Raw genomic sequence first — 13,537 nt, 5'->3', positions numbered from 1 at the left:
TTCTCAGTGCATCATATCAGGGGTATGTGATGTCTGTCTGTCTTGTTACTGATGATGTTGACCTTATCATCTGACTGTGGTAGTGTCTGCTGGGTTTCTTTACAGTAAGTTACTGTTTTCCTTTTTGTAATTAATAAATGTCTTGGGGAAGATACTTGAGACTAGACAAACACCTAGTTTTTTCCTCAAATGTTCCCCTACTGACTTTGGCATCCATTGATGGATCTATAATAATTACTGTGGAGTTTGCCTAATGGTGATTTTGTTTTCCTCTTTTTTTCTACATTTATTAACCAGAATTCTTCTATAGGAAAATGCAGTCCCTTCCCATCCATCCATCCATCCATCCATCCATCCATCCATCCATATATATCATTATGGGCCCATATTTTATTCTGTGGATTACCAATTAAAACTATCATTATTTATATATTGTTGTTCAAATGGTGCCAGCCTTGGCTTCTTGTAAATTATACAAGTAAAACATATTCTCATTCTAAAAATTTCAAACAAAGTAGAACATGCCCATGTCTCTTTCTAACCTTTAATCTTACTCCACTCTATATGCAGGTAACTACTTCACTGGTCTGGCAAGTATTCCTATCTTTCTTTTTGTTTTGTTTTGCTTTTTAATATGAAATTTATTGTCAAATTGGTTTCCATACAATACCCAGTGCTCATCCCAACAGGTGCCCTCCTCAGTATTTCTTTTTGTTTTGTAACATAAATGGAATCACAGTATGTTTTCTGCAATTTTTTTTTTTTTTTTTTTTTTTTTTTTTTACTTTATACTATAGCTTAGTGTAGTGTTATTCCTGTGAACTATGGACCTCCCTCAACCCGCAAGTAAAGAGGGCCTTGATTTCCACATTGAACAGGAAGGTTCTGAGCTGCTGCCTGCCCCCTCTAGTCCCAGAGGCCCTGTGCGGGACAGGGCACAGCTCAGTGGGGCCAGGCGCAGGCTGGGCCTGATAGAACAGATCTTGGCAAAGGGGAGGAGGACACACGGGGAAGGCTGGTGGGCCAGCCTGGAACGGCAGCCAGGACTCCACGCCCCTGGCTGCCTCCTCCCTCTTGACTTTTAGAAACATGCACATTTGTAGATGAAATGATGCGATATCAGAAATAGGGTTCAAGTTAACTTCCTTTGTTTCGTAGCTTTCACTCTTACATCTCTCCCACGCTTCTTCCTGCACAAGTGTATTTTTCTAGGATCCCACGACAGGGGGTACTGCTGGGTGGAAGGGTCAGGAATTCTATATTTTAATCCACGTTGATAAGCTGCTCTTTAGTAAGGTTCTACCACTACACATGCACTTCAGGCACAGAGAAGCAGTTGATCTCCCCAAGCTTCACACAGGGATATTAGTAATCTTTTACATTTTTGCCAAGTTGATGAGTAAAAATGATACATTGTTTTACTCTCCAATGCTCCCATTTCCAGTCACGCTGTACATCTGTGGCTGCCCTTTTTGTATTAGTTCCCTCTTTAGAGAATTGTGGTGTAAACGGCGCTAGGAGCAAAGACTCAGAGCCCTCGGGCCTAAATCTGAGCCCTGACCCCCCTACTTACTAGCTGTGCAACTGTGGGCAGCTTACCGACTTTGCCTCCAGTCCCTCACTGTATAACGGGGTAACCAGTACTCACCTCACAGCCTTGTTAGGAGCTAACGTTTGTTAGGTGTTTAAATGGAAAACCTTACCTACATCTCTATTTGTTCCTTGAGAACAAATTCTCTCAAATGTTCATGGCTTCTGACACATGCCACCAAACGTATGTAGCAGACGATATATTCTACCTGCTTACTCTCCCCCCACTAGGAATGCCTCTTCCCCCCTCTCATCTCTACAGGGAGCGTGTAACTAGAGTAATATAATCAGAGTAAAAATCACAGTAATAACCTCCCTTATAATCAGAGTAAAAAAAGGGGTGGGGTGAGGTGGGGGCAGAGTGGAAGCTAAGGAGAAGGAAAAGATCCAGCTCAAACGACCTCCATGGACTTGGCCTGGAGCCCCCAGTCCTCTGTGACCGCATGCAGGGCCACATGATTACTCAACTGTGGGTCTGTCCTGGGCTCCTTGCAGGCAGATGATTTACCTACATCTGCAGGGTCCACAGAAGCTGCCGCTATATCCAGTCCCATCAAAGCCTTGCAAGTGGATGGATTCCATTACACATCTACTAACAGTGGTTGCAAGCCCTCTCCTAGAAACCTTATTTATAATTCTGCCCCTCACCTGGTACAAGAACTTCTACCACCTAACCCTCCGTGATCCCTCATTTAGGACCCACCAGGGGCACACTACTATCTGGAAAATGTTGATGATTAAAAAAACAAAAACAACAACAACAAAAAACAAGGGAGGAAAAGCCCTGTCCAGAGAACCTCGCTAAGTACATAGGTATGTTATACACATGCATTAAAAATTTGACACTAAAGTACCTGTTTCTGAGAGTGTCTGGCCTTTGCTATATTCTAAAAGCTTTATAAGCAAAAATCTCATTTAAAACTCACCACCACACTACAGGTTTGGTATTATTATCGTTAGCCTTATTTAACAAGTAAGGAATTTGGGGCTTAAAAAGGCTAAGTGGCTTCTCCAAGGGCAACAGATACGAAGTCAGCAGAGCCATGACTCACCAGCAGGCCGTTCTGACCGAGTCTAGGCCAGGACACCTGGGACAATCAGGCAACATCACAGAGAGGAAAAGGGTGCACACGTCAAACACTGCAGGAACTCAGGGAAAGGAGGCCGCATCACGGACCCCTGAAGTGGCAGGGCCAAAGGGGAGCCAAAGCAAGCAGACGGGCTGGGAACAGTGTGGCACAAATGAGGGTCCTGCAGTCAGAGGTGAGGGGGACGCGCACGTGTGCACGTGTATGCTCACGCACAGAAGGCTCGGCTGATGAACCTCCTCGTGGGTCTTGCCCTCCAACAGAGGGAGACCAGGGAGGAGGTTCCCGCCTTTGGCCAGGCGACCGGAGCTGGAACAGTGGAGGAAAATAGTAATAGGAAAAAGCGGCGGAGGCTGAGATGAACCTGTCAACTGGACCAGCTGAATCATCACTGTCTCCTGGCTCGCCGCGACCTTCTCCTGGCACTTTGGTAATGTGGCAGTTACAAGCTGAGCAAGGAGTGGGTATGGAGCCTCTAAATGAGCTGTGATCATCTCTAGGAACTACTCTAAACTGAGCTCTGCATCTGCTGAAATGCTGTTTATGAGGTAGTAAAATCCAGAGCCAAGCTTCCTGAATGTGTCTTGGTTTAGCATGGCGTCTCCTAAGTGGGGAGCTGTTTTGAGACCGCTTAGAAAAAACTACCTATTTTACCTAAGTAAAATAAACTGCATTGGCTGGCCATGGCACACTGGTCTCTGGCAGGCGAGGATTCTACCGTGGAGCTGCCGATGCTCCAGCTGGCAGGTTCTTAGCAGCTGTCACGACCTGCAGAATACAGTGGTTCTTTCCCGGAGGCCCTGACTTGTTGCCACGTAAGGAGAAAGGGTGGGGTAGGAGCTGCTGGGCTCCACTTTGAGGGAAGATGTACTAACTTTATTTAAAAAACTGAGACATCCTGCATATAACATAAAATTTCCTAACATAAAGCTCACCATTTTAAAGCACACAACCGGGTCATCTTTTGTAAATCCACAAAGTTATGTAAAGCATCACCATTATTTAATTCTGCAACAGTTCCATTACCCTGAAAAGAAACCAGGTGTCTAATTCCCCTTTCCCCTCCAGTTCAGCAACCATCATTCTACTTTCTGACTCAACGGATTAAGAGGCACTAACTTTTAAAGCCAGTATAAAATACTCGAAACTTCTGCCTGTTGTAACTCGTCAAGTAAAACAAAATGAAACAGAACAAAAACCAGAAGAAGCCACCACACAAGCAAAAAAAGAAAGCTGTGGAATTATGTAAACTGTATGATACCATACATATACAGAAAACATAGTGTTTCACAAAACAGATCTTTCCCTGAGATTCTTCTAGTTTCTCCTAGTGAGAAAGCTCCTGCCTTGAGAGGCCCACATAACTTTATTCCCCCAAATTTTCTTTCTCAAGGAACTGCCAAAAAGTTTGTAGCTGCTGCATTGGCCGGGAATCGAACCCGGGCCTCCCGCGTGGCAGGCGAGAATTCTACCACTGAACCACCAATGCTCCACTTGATGGCTGTGCTGCCTCCAGCTGTTTTGCTGCTCTGGCTCACAGAAGCAACCGCACAGCTGTAACCTGATACCCGAGCTGGTCCAGCATGGACCGCTGCTGGCTCTGCCAGCCAAACCCAGGACAGGACACCCGTGGGGCTCACGTGCCTGACACACAGCTCACATGTTCAAGAGAAGCCTGAGAACGGCAACAGGAGAAACGTTTCAGAAATTCTTTGGGCTCCTGGAACTCAGGTTCCAGACCTGAGTCTGTTAGTCTTAAAAATTTGAGTGGGTTCTGCATCAATTTACTCTCTGGCTGACTCTGCAAAGGAGAACGTCATCCGAAGCTGATCAGTGCTCTCTCAGTGAGGAGAGAGGCCTCCCAAAGAAAAAAACAGAGCTCTAGATAACATTTAGAGAGTTAAACTCCAGACTCTAACTGACATAAAAGTGCTTTTCTTTATGTTATAAATGAGACAATAATGCTGAAAGAGTGTGAAAGGGCAGCAGAGAGCCGTTTCATTTGCCAAAGACACTGCTTTCGGCAGTAGAATCCCCAAGGACTGAATAAACTGCACCCGCAGCTTTTGTAGCCTCCTGCCCAGGGAACGGCTGGCACAGGGAAGGCAGCTGGCCTCCAGGTGGCCGGGCGTCTGCGGCCAAGATTCACGTGAGCCCTGCAGTCTGTCCTCTGCGATGTTCCAAACCTTCCTATTTCCTGTAGCCAAACCCAGAAAAAGATTTCCAAAAGGAAACGGTCTTTGAGGCAGTATGAGTTAAGAGTATGGGTTTTGGAGGCAGACAGCCAGGATTCAAATCCCAATTCTGCCACCTAGTAGCTGCCAGACCCTGGTCGTGTTACTGGTCTTCCCTGTGCCCATCTGTAGAATGGGGAGAAGAGTAACTTCCGCCTCACTGGGTTGTTACCAGAGTTAGATCAGGTAACATATGGAAAGTAGCCCTGGCTGCTGAAGCAGGACCCCAAGCCTGGGAGGCATGAGGGGCGGGAGGTAGGGCCTACTCACCACTGGCTGTCCCTTGCTGCTTTGCCAGCGAGTCCTCGGGGTTGGGCTCTGCCTGCCTCTGCACCACTGGCTTCGGCTCATCAGGCTCGTCATCCTCAGGGGTGACCAGCTTCATCAGGCTTTGGTTACACACGTTGGCCACCTCCTTGATGCCTGAGTCCACTGATGTAAGGAGTAGCCCCATCCAGGGGGTGTTCCCTAAACCCGAGGTCACTGGGATCAGTCCTGTCCAGAGGGGGACTACTGGGCAGTCTGAATGGAGTTCCCGTGAAATGCTCCTGTCTTCTCATAGGACACATCCTGGTGGACTTCCTACCACCAGGATTACCCCCACACCCCAAGACAGGGCAGTATGAGGGCCTTGGAGCCGTGGGACCTGGGAGAGCTGCTTCAGAGCTGGAAGTAACCAGGTGAGGTTTGGGGACAACGGTATTAGCCCTGTGTCCCTGCTGCTGTCCCAGCGCTCCCAGTCCGTGTCCCACTCTGCCGCTTGCTCTCCAGGTGCCAGGGGCTATCTGGAGGCATGAGGGATCCTAAGGGAGCCTCCATCCCCCACATCAGGGTCCTGCAACTTGACAGCCTCCTGAGGGGCTGCTCCCATTTCCTCTCTTCAGGGTGAAGGATACTTTTCTTGCGGTCATCATAGGCCAGGCAGGGCAAGACGGCGGTCAGGATCCCAGAAGAGTAGGGCAGCATCACCCGGCCAGCCAGCTGGATGAACTCGCGCATCCAGCACATGGCTGTCAGCTGGATCAGGTCATCTGGAAGAGGAATTGGGGGATTCCGGGAGGGTCAGCACGAGAGGCCAGAGCACTCCCTCCCACTGACCAGGCCCGGAAGATGGGACTGGAGGGGATGCCAGGGGTTGCATGGCTTCTAGCCTCACTGATACTCTCTCGCCCTCCAAAGGAACACGCAGGTACCAGGTCGGGAAGGAACAGCAATCTTGTGGTACATAGAAGAGCAGCCATGGTTCTCTACCCCTCTGCACCCGAAAAGGGGCTGGGTAGCTCCTCTCATCAAGGGGTGAGTTCATTTCCTCACAGCTTGAATCCGGTCTGGCCTTGCTACTGTGGCCCCCAAAAGATGGCAGAAGTGATGGCGTGGCTGGTGGAAGCCCAGGCCTCCAGAAGCCATGCTCCCCTCTACAATGTGTCTTGGGACCTTACTGATGCCATATGAATGCATCTGGGCTAGCATGCCGGATGATGAGACGCATGGACCAACTGTCCCTGCTTCTCAGGTGACAGCCAGCCAACCGCCAGGTGTGAGTGAGGCCATCCCAGACCATCCAGCCTCAGATGACCCTTCAGCTGACTGCAGGTGCATAATCAAGGGCGGCCAAGCCTGGCCCAGGGGAACAGAACCACCCAGCTGACTTACAGAGTCCTGACCAATAATAAGCGGCTGTTGTGTCAGGCGGTCACACTTTGGAGTGGTCTGATACTCAGCAGAAGGTCATGGATACACAGTCCCAACCTCAAAGCCTTTCAGTTCACAGTGAAATGTCAAGCTTCCCAGCAAGAGGGTCTCCAGACCTTATTCCAGGGTCAGACCAACCAAAAGGGCCTCCATGTTGATGGAGGAACCGAATCTCTCTCTCACAAGGACCCACCCCTCTATTGCCCCAGGTCCAATGGTGTGCTGGTTCATACTCCCACCAGGGCTCTTTCTGACTCTGAGGAGATGGCAGTGGCCATGGGGCCTTCACACTCACCAGTGGTCTGGCAGTGGATCACCAGGATGTTCGCCATCTCAGCAAACTTAACACTGGAGGGATTCTTCTTAATTTCTTTCAAGAATTCTCCAAGGACCACCTCACACCTACCAATGAGAGAAGGGGAAGGGAAATAGCATACGCCAGCCAGGGCTGGAGGCGCCTCTACCCACACCCACTTCTGCTCTGGGTGGGCCACCGAGAAGGGGACTACATTCACAGTTGCCGGATGGCTGTTTTCCAGAGCATGGGGATTCATGAGCTCTCTGCTCCTCAAGGCAGGAAGCACATGAACCAGGAAGAAAAGAATGAACTTGATCTCCTGCGGCTGCCTGTCTGCTGGATGTGAGGTGCGTGTGTGCATGGGGCAGCGGCCCATCCCGTCTCCACTCACATTTTCCGAATCTCTTTGCCATTGTCGCCCAGGATCTGGAAGAGTCCATCCAGGATCTCCGGCAAATAATCCAGTAGGTTAATGTCTGGCACGGACTCCAGAACCAGGATCTGACCGAGGGGAAGAAACCGGAAGGGAAAGTTATACCAGCCTGAGAACCTTCATCTCCTTGTCTCCGGTGCTCTGGGACACGGTGGGGAGAAGGCGGCCCTGCTGAGACAGCGTTTCATGGCCCTCCAGGTGCCCCATGGCAGAGAGTGGGTTAAACGTGCAGGATGGGGATTTAACTCCAAGGAGATCCTGATGCCACAGGGAGAAGGGAAGACACTGGAAAGGACAGAGGAGGCTTGAAGAGGTGTGGCCGCTAGAAGTAGCACCACTGGCTTCAAAGAGAAATAGGGGTATCTCTTGGGACAAGGAAAGAACCATATCCTTGTCAGGGGCAAACATGACCCCCATGGCTTTGGGGAAGAGCTGAATAAACGTATTTTGGATTACCTGATGTCACTGGCTATTAGAGGCATAATAATGAGGCTTCTCTCAGCCACACAAACTGCCCAGGGTGTGCCAGGGGACAGATTTTACTAAATCAGAGGCTCATTATAGCTAGAAAAAAGTCGTGAGGCTGGCTCTTACCCAGGAGATGATGAACTGCCGGGCGTACTGGTTGTTGGAATAAATTCTCTCCCGCAACAAAGGGATGAAGCCCACCAGGTCAAACTTGTTGCTCTCCGTCACAATGTCCTGTGGGTCAGAGGCACGTGAGCTGTGGAAAGCCAGAGGCCGAGGGCCACCTGACCTGACCGAATTATTGGCCCAGGACTGGCTCTGGGGGTCAGGTGGCCACAGAGGAAAATGGGCAGGGCCTGTGCCAGGTAGGAGAAGTCCTGGAGCATCCACCCTCCCACAGGCCAAAGGACAAGCAAAAATGCTGGAGTAAAGGCAGGAATCAAGGCAAAGAGGACTAATCCTATGGCAAAACCCTAGATCTGGATCAAATGCCCTGGTGAGCTTAGCATAAGCAGCCCCCTGTCATTGGTTGGGGGGGGGGGTGCGGGGGGTGGATGGGAGGTGGGGAGCAGCCTCCTCCGCCTTGGGTGGGGTTAGCACCAGGGGGGCGTTTGGGGCGACAGCATGTTTCTGTATCTTGATCGTGCTGGTGACATAACTCTGCACGCTTGTCACAGAACTGTACACCGGAATCACTTCGACTGTACATAAATGAAACACTTAAAAAATCAGGAAGAGCAGCCCCAGTGATAGAATTCATAAGCTGTACAGACAGATGGATGAAACAGATTCCAAACTAAAAGTGGGGACCAAGTACTACCTTTAAAAGGCGGTCTAGGAGCTCAGATCCGCTTTTCACATTGGGGTCCGGGTCTGCAGCCAACTATGAGAGGGAAAGAAAAAGAGAGATGGTCAGAGTCAATACATAAGACAAAGAACCCACTAAAAACCCACGGCCAAGGCCCTGGCACAGCTTGGAATACTGAACAGGCACCCCTTCCACAGAAAAAACTGAAGAAAGGTAGGGGACGCAGTGACAGGCAAAGCGGAACCCGGCTAAGGAACCGAAATGCGGTGGACTTCCTGTTCTGTTCAGGGACCTCTGAGACCTGCTGCCACCAGGTCAGGTGGTTGGTTCCCACTGGCCTTCCTTGAGGGTTTCCAATCTTCAAATGCTGGGTCTTCTCTCCACTCCTGGAGGCTGGTACCCTGGATGTGACTATGGTGGTCAGCAGAGCCCCGTGAGGCTGAGCGAGGTGCTCGGGAGGGTGAGTGAGGGGCTCCACTGCCTTTGTAAGTAGGGTTTTTTTCTACAGCTTATAGGCCAGTGCTCCCCTTGTAGCGGAAATACAGTCTGTACTATGGATTCACCGTCTCCACCTTCTATAGGGGAGGTGAGGGCTTTTCAAACTGTTTTCTTCCCTCTACTCCATGGTGGACTGACACTCTGATAAAATGCAGTACAAATCAATTAAGAGAGAAATGGAAAAAAATCCAACATAAACACAAGCTCATTAAATTATTTTTAAACTCAACGGATGAGTCGCCCCGGCAGCCCCATGTTTACCTGCTCTGCCTGCATCTGGGGAAAGGGACCCAAGCACTCAAGGCCCCAAAGGTCATGTGAGCGGGTGGGGTGGGCTCAGCCTGGCTGGAGTGGGGGGCGCTCACCTTGCTGAGCCCATCGAAGAGCACGTTGAAGTGGGGCAGCACGGCACCACGGGCCACCTTGACAATGTTGTACAGGGCTTCGCACGCATAGTAGCGCAGCCTGCTGTCCGCGTCATTGAAGCAGGTCAGCACCGGCTCAATCAGCTCCTTCAGGTACAACCCCGAGTCCTGCAATGGGGCAGGAGGAGAAACAGCTCAAGATGGGTCAGGATGTGGGCCCCCAGCACCCAGTCGACATCCCAGTGCCCCTGTGAGGCTTGGGCCTTTGTGTGAGGGCTGGCCTTACAGACGCTTGGCAAGTCGGCCTCCAAACTAGGAGCCATGCCACAGAAGAAGGGTGCAAGGCTGCAAAGCCAGCCTTGCTAGACTTAGGTGTGGAGAGAATGGCACTAAAGCAGAAGTCTGCAACACCCTGCTGGGTCTCAGGGGTGAGAGAGCGAAGGTCATCGTTGCCATGTCTGTCCCCCCAGGAGAAAGGCCCACCTTGCCCAGGGCAATAGAGCAGGCGGCCAGGCCGATGAGGCCCCCTTTCCGACTGTGGGGGTGCTGAGACAGGGCAAACTCCTGAGACAGGGTCTGGATCACATGCTTGATTTGCACGGTGTTGTTCTGGGCCACGAACTCCCGGACCAGCCTGGAGAGACAGGAGAGAGGGGCTGAACAAGCAGTGGAGTCAGGCTTCCCTGGCGGCTGGCTCCGGGGGCCGGGGATACAGGAGGGAGATGAGATGGCCTGTTCAGAAAGAGGAATCGGAAGTCACGCATCTCAGGGTGGGCCCTCCTCAGCTCTCCCGCCGACTAGAAGGCGCTGGCTGGCTCACGATTGTTTCCCTATTCTGGGTCGCAGTTTCCCTTTGTGTACAACAGAATGAGGGATGGCAGAGCTACCTCATTTCTGGGAATCTGGGGGCTCTGAGAGAATGAAAGGGAATGTCTTCTTGGGGACCCAAAATTGTAACATGGTCAGTTGGTCAACCAACTCTATTCAACACTTGCTCAACCCTTCATTTCTGCACCCAACACGTTCTCTGTGTCTGTGTCATCTCCAAGGATAGCGTTGAATCAGGTCCGAGAGCAATGGGCAAGATCCACACGCAAACAAGTAATTGTAACAACGTGGTGCCAATGATACCACAGAAGCCAGAAAAATGCCATGGGCTGAATACGAGGTGCCATTTGGGTCAGATGTTAAAAACACCCACAGGCACTTTCCAGGTAAAGGGCAAGGCATCTTAGGCCCAGGGAAGAGACTGGCCAGAGGCAGACAGCTCTGAAAAGACACAATGTATTTAAAGGAGGAGGAAGAGTTTGGTTTGTGGAAGGAAAGCAACCGTCAAGGTGATAGTCATGTGGCAACGGGATGATCTATGATTTACCTATTCACTCATTCATTCATTCATTCATTCACTCATGTCTATGTTTTAATTAGGTATCTCTGGTGGCAGCCTGGAGAGGCTAGGCTGTGGGGGCTGGTTTGACAGAAAACAGAAGAAATCCCCGTGGAACATCACAGCTGTCAGGGTCAGGAAAGAGGGCCTGAGACATAGGTGAGGCATGGAAAGAGCAGGGAAGGGCTGTTCTATATCAGACAGAAAAGCATTAGGAACCCATGTAACACGGGAGGCAAGAAGGGCAGGTCTATGTCCAAGGTCTCCAACTGGGGCCTGAGGCTAAGAGGGAGAAGGGAGGTGTGAGGGAGGCCTCCATGAGGGACCAGTCTCAGGGAATGGATAACCAGCTCCCCAGATAACCGATGGAGCTATGGCCAGGGTGTCAGGGATATCTTTCTAAAAGTGGGATTGCAGCCAGACCTTGAAGGAGGCAGGGAGAGGGGAGACAGAAGTGTTCTGGGCAGGAGGAGATGAATGAGCCAAGGCGAGGAGGGGGAGCCAGGCAAGCTTATCTGGGGCCCCCGAGAACAGAGCAGCAGGGGGGAATCTACCAGGATGGCTGGCTATGGCCATTCCAGCCATCTCAGATTAGGGAGAATGGATCCTGCAGCATGGGTAATAGAACAGCTTCTCATGGTTTTTGAAGTGGATGTCTTAAGAAGCTGTGAGATGGACAGAGACCATCCCATCATCCAAGCATGAGGGATGGCCACCAGTGTAGCAGCCAAAGGACTGACGGTCTACACAAAATAGACTTTTTGAAGCAGCCGCCTGGACTCACTAATTGCTCTGTGTCCATCATGGCAGGACACTGCTTGCCTGCCACATAAATGGGGGTCTCAAGTTGGCTCGAAGACTTTTAAGGACAGTCAAGTCCAAAAGGTATCAATTAGTCTAGGTGGCTCCAGGTCCGTGTCAGGAACCTGCCAGTAATTAGAGACGTTCAAAAATAAACGTGCGGCCCTATGAGGCAAAGACCACTCCTACAAAAAGGTTGTTCAATGAGGGGTTGACACAGTTTGACGAAAACTTAATACAGCAAGTCGTATGGGGCACCTATTTTGTGCCAGGCGCTGTGTGCACAGAGGTGAACAAAACAGGCCTGGCTCTCAAGCTGGTGGATGTGGGAGCAGGGATGGGTATTTCGGGAAGTTGGTATACCAACGGCCTTGTGAGGTGTCTCTCTCTCTATCTTTACAGGGTGAGATTCCACCAAGCCCACCCCAGGGGGCTGAAGGCTGTGGATGCACCCAGGGCCTCCAGGTGTAACTTCAATGCCAACTCTGTAGGCTCCTGCACTCCCAAAGCAGTCTAATAAGGCCCAGCAAGGATGGTTCTCTGTATGCCTGTCTGGCTTCCCAAACTGGACAAACCGGCCAGGTGAGGCGCAGTGACCTGCAGGCGCTGCTCGGAGTATCCACAGACACAGCCACTCGAGAAAAGCCCTGCAGAGGTGTTAGAGAACAGCTGGAGCATTGGTGGTTCAGTGGTAGAATTCTCGCCTGCCACGCGGGAGGCCCGGGTTCGATTCCCGGCCAATGCAGCGCGGCTCTTTTGCCTTTTCCTGGCAGGCTTCCCCTCCCACAGAGATCCTGCTGGAGAACACAGTCTCCTCAACCATGCTGACCTGCAGCAGCTCAGGGTGCTATGAATCTGACCTCACTCCCCGGGAGCAGCTGGACTTTCCAGGGAGGCACTGGTGGCTGTGGGATCGAGGCCTTCACGCCCTGCACCAGTGAGGGACTCGGACTGGGCCAGTCTCCAGCGGGAAGCTGGGGTGAAACCTGAGAACTGTAAAACAGCTCAGCACACAGGAAGCATGGAATGGGGAAACCCACACATCCAAGGGGCAGAAAGTCACCCAAAGCCTCCAAGTGCTTTTTGCCACTGAGGAGGGACTCGAGCTCTAGTTTCTGTCCTGAGGTCTGAAGGCAAAGCAACTTCTCTCTCTCTCTTTCCCTCCCCATTCTCCACCCATGCACACACCCCTCTACCTCCTTCCTTCAGCTCTGGAGCCTATGTTGTTCTTAAGGCTGTGCTGATGTGGCAGCATCAGAGCCTGGCCTTATATTCTGTGAATCAGCAGATCTACTAGGAGGCTCAGGACGAGGGTTAAAGGGAGGTGTGCACACAGCTGCTCACAGCTGGAGCATTGGTGGTTCAGTGGTAGAATTCTCGCCTGCCACGCGGGAGGCCCGGGTTCGATTCCCGGCCAATGCAAACAGCAAAATTCTTTTAACCCTAGAAGACTGGCTTTGAGATTTCACACCACCTAAAGAATATGTGAGTACAGTCTGACAACTGAGAATGACTTGTTTTTAGCATGAGTTCTAACTATCTTTGGCAAAAAATACTCAGTTTCCTGAATTCCATAAACATCCAGAACCTGTCTCTCCCTGTTCTTGGGCCCAGGGTGTGGGGATCACCAAAGCCACGGGAAGCAGCTGTACCACGTGCTCCTGCCCAGAGAGCCTGCCTGGGGACTCTGGCTGCCGACAGCACTCCTGAGGAAGCCAGGCCGTGTTTCTGCTCAGGACAAGTTAGAGCAGAACATGGAGCGGGACTAAGCACATCCCTGACGCTTCTGCAGGGCGCCTGCAGAAGATCCGGCTGTGCCAGCAGCACAGCCATCCTGGAACCATGGCATCGCCTGTCTGCTTGTTCCAGGGTCAC

The 13,537-nt window shown here is 51.1% G+C and overlaps 1 protein-coding gene and 3 non-coding genes across 4 annotated transcripts in view; 2 read left to right on the top strand and 2 right to left on the bottom strand.

Annotated features, from left to right (window-relative positions):
* The window catches only part of VAC14 (VAC14 component of PIKFYVE complex), a 102,035-nt gene that overhangs the window by 79,029 nt on the left and 9,469 nt on the right, over positions 1-13,537 (bottom strand). The window contains exons 2-9 of the mRNA XM_019455336.2: positions 9,958-10,108; positions 9,475-9,642; positions 8,624-8,686; positions 7,930-8,037; positions 7,294-7,403; positions 6,900-7,006; positions 5,809-5,943; positions 5,183-5,335 (exon numbers count right to left, since the gene is read on the bottom strand). Of these exons, the coding sequence (XP_019310881.2) occupies positions 5,183-5,335; positions 5,809-5,943; positions 6,900-7,006; positions 7,294-7,403; positions 7,930-8,037; positions 8,624-8,686; positions 9,475-9,642; positions 9,958-10,108 (995 nt within the window). The remainder of the gene's footprint in view (positions 1-5,182; positions 5,336-5,808; positions 5,944-6,899; positions 7,007-7,293; positions 7,404-7,929; positions 8,038-8,623; positions 8,687-9,474; positions 9,643-9,957; positions 10,109-13,537) is intronic.
* Positions 4,097-4,167, bottom strand: TRNAG-GCC (transfer RNA glycine (anticodon GCC)). Its single transcript has one exon. It is a non-coding gene; the product is annotated as a tRNA-Gly (tRNA).
* On the top strand, positions 12,337-12,407 carry TRNAG-GCC (transfer RNA glycine (anticodon GCC)). The gene has a single exon. It is a non-coding gene; the product is annotated as a tRNA-Gly (tRNA).
* TRNAG-GCC (transfer RNA glycine (anticodon GCC)) lies at positions 13,014-13,084 on the top strand. The gene has a single exon. It is a non-coding gene; the product is annotated as a tRNA-Gly (tRNA).

This window comes from Panthera pardus, unplaced genomic scaffold, assembly GCF_024362965.1.
Source record: "Panthera pardus isolate Hobbes unplaced genomic scaffold, ASM2436296v1 HiC_scaffold_19, whole genome shotgun sequence".
Taxonomy (NCBI): Eukaryota; Metazoa; Chordata; class Mammalia; order Carnivora; family Felidae; genus Panthera; species Panthera pardus.
The sequence above is the reverse complement of the archived record's forward strand: the minus strand, read 5'-3'. Positions and strand labels throughout refer to the sequence as shown.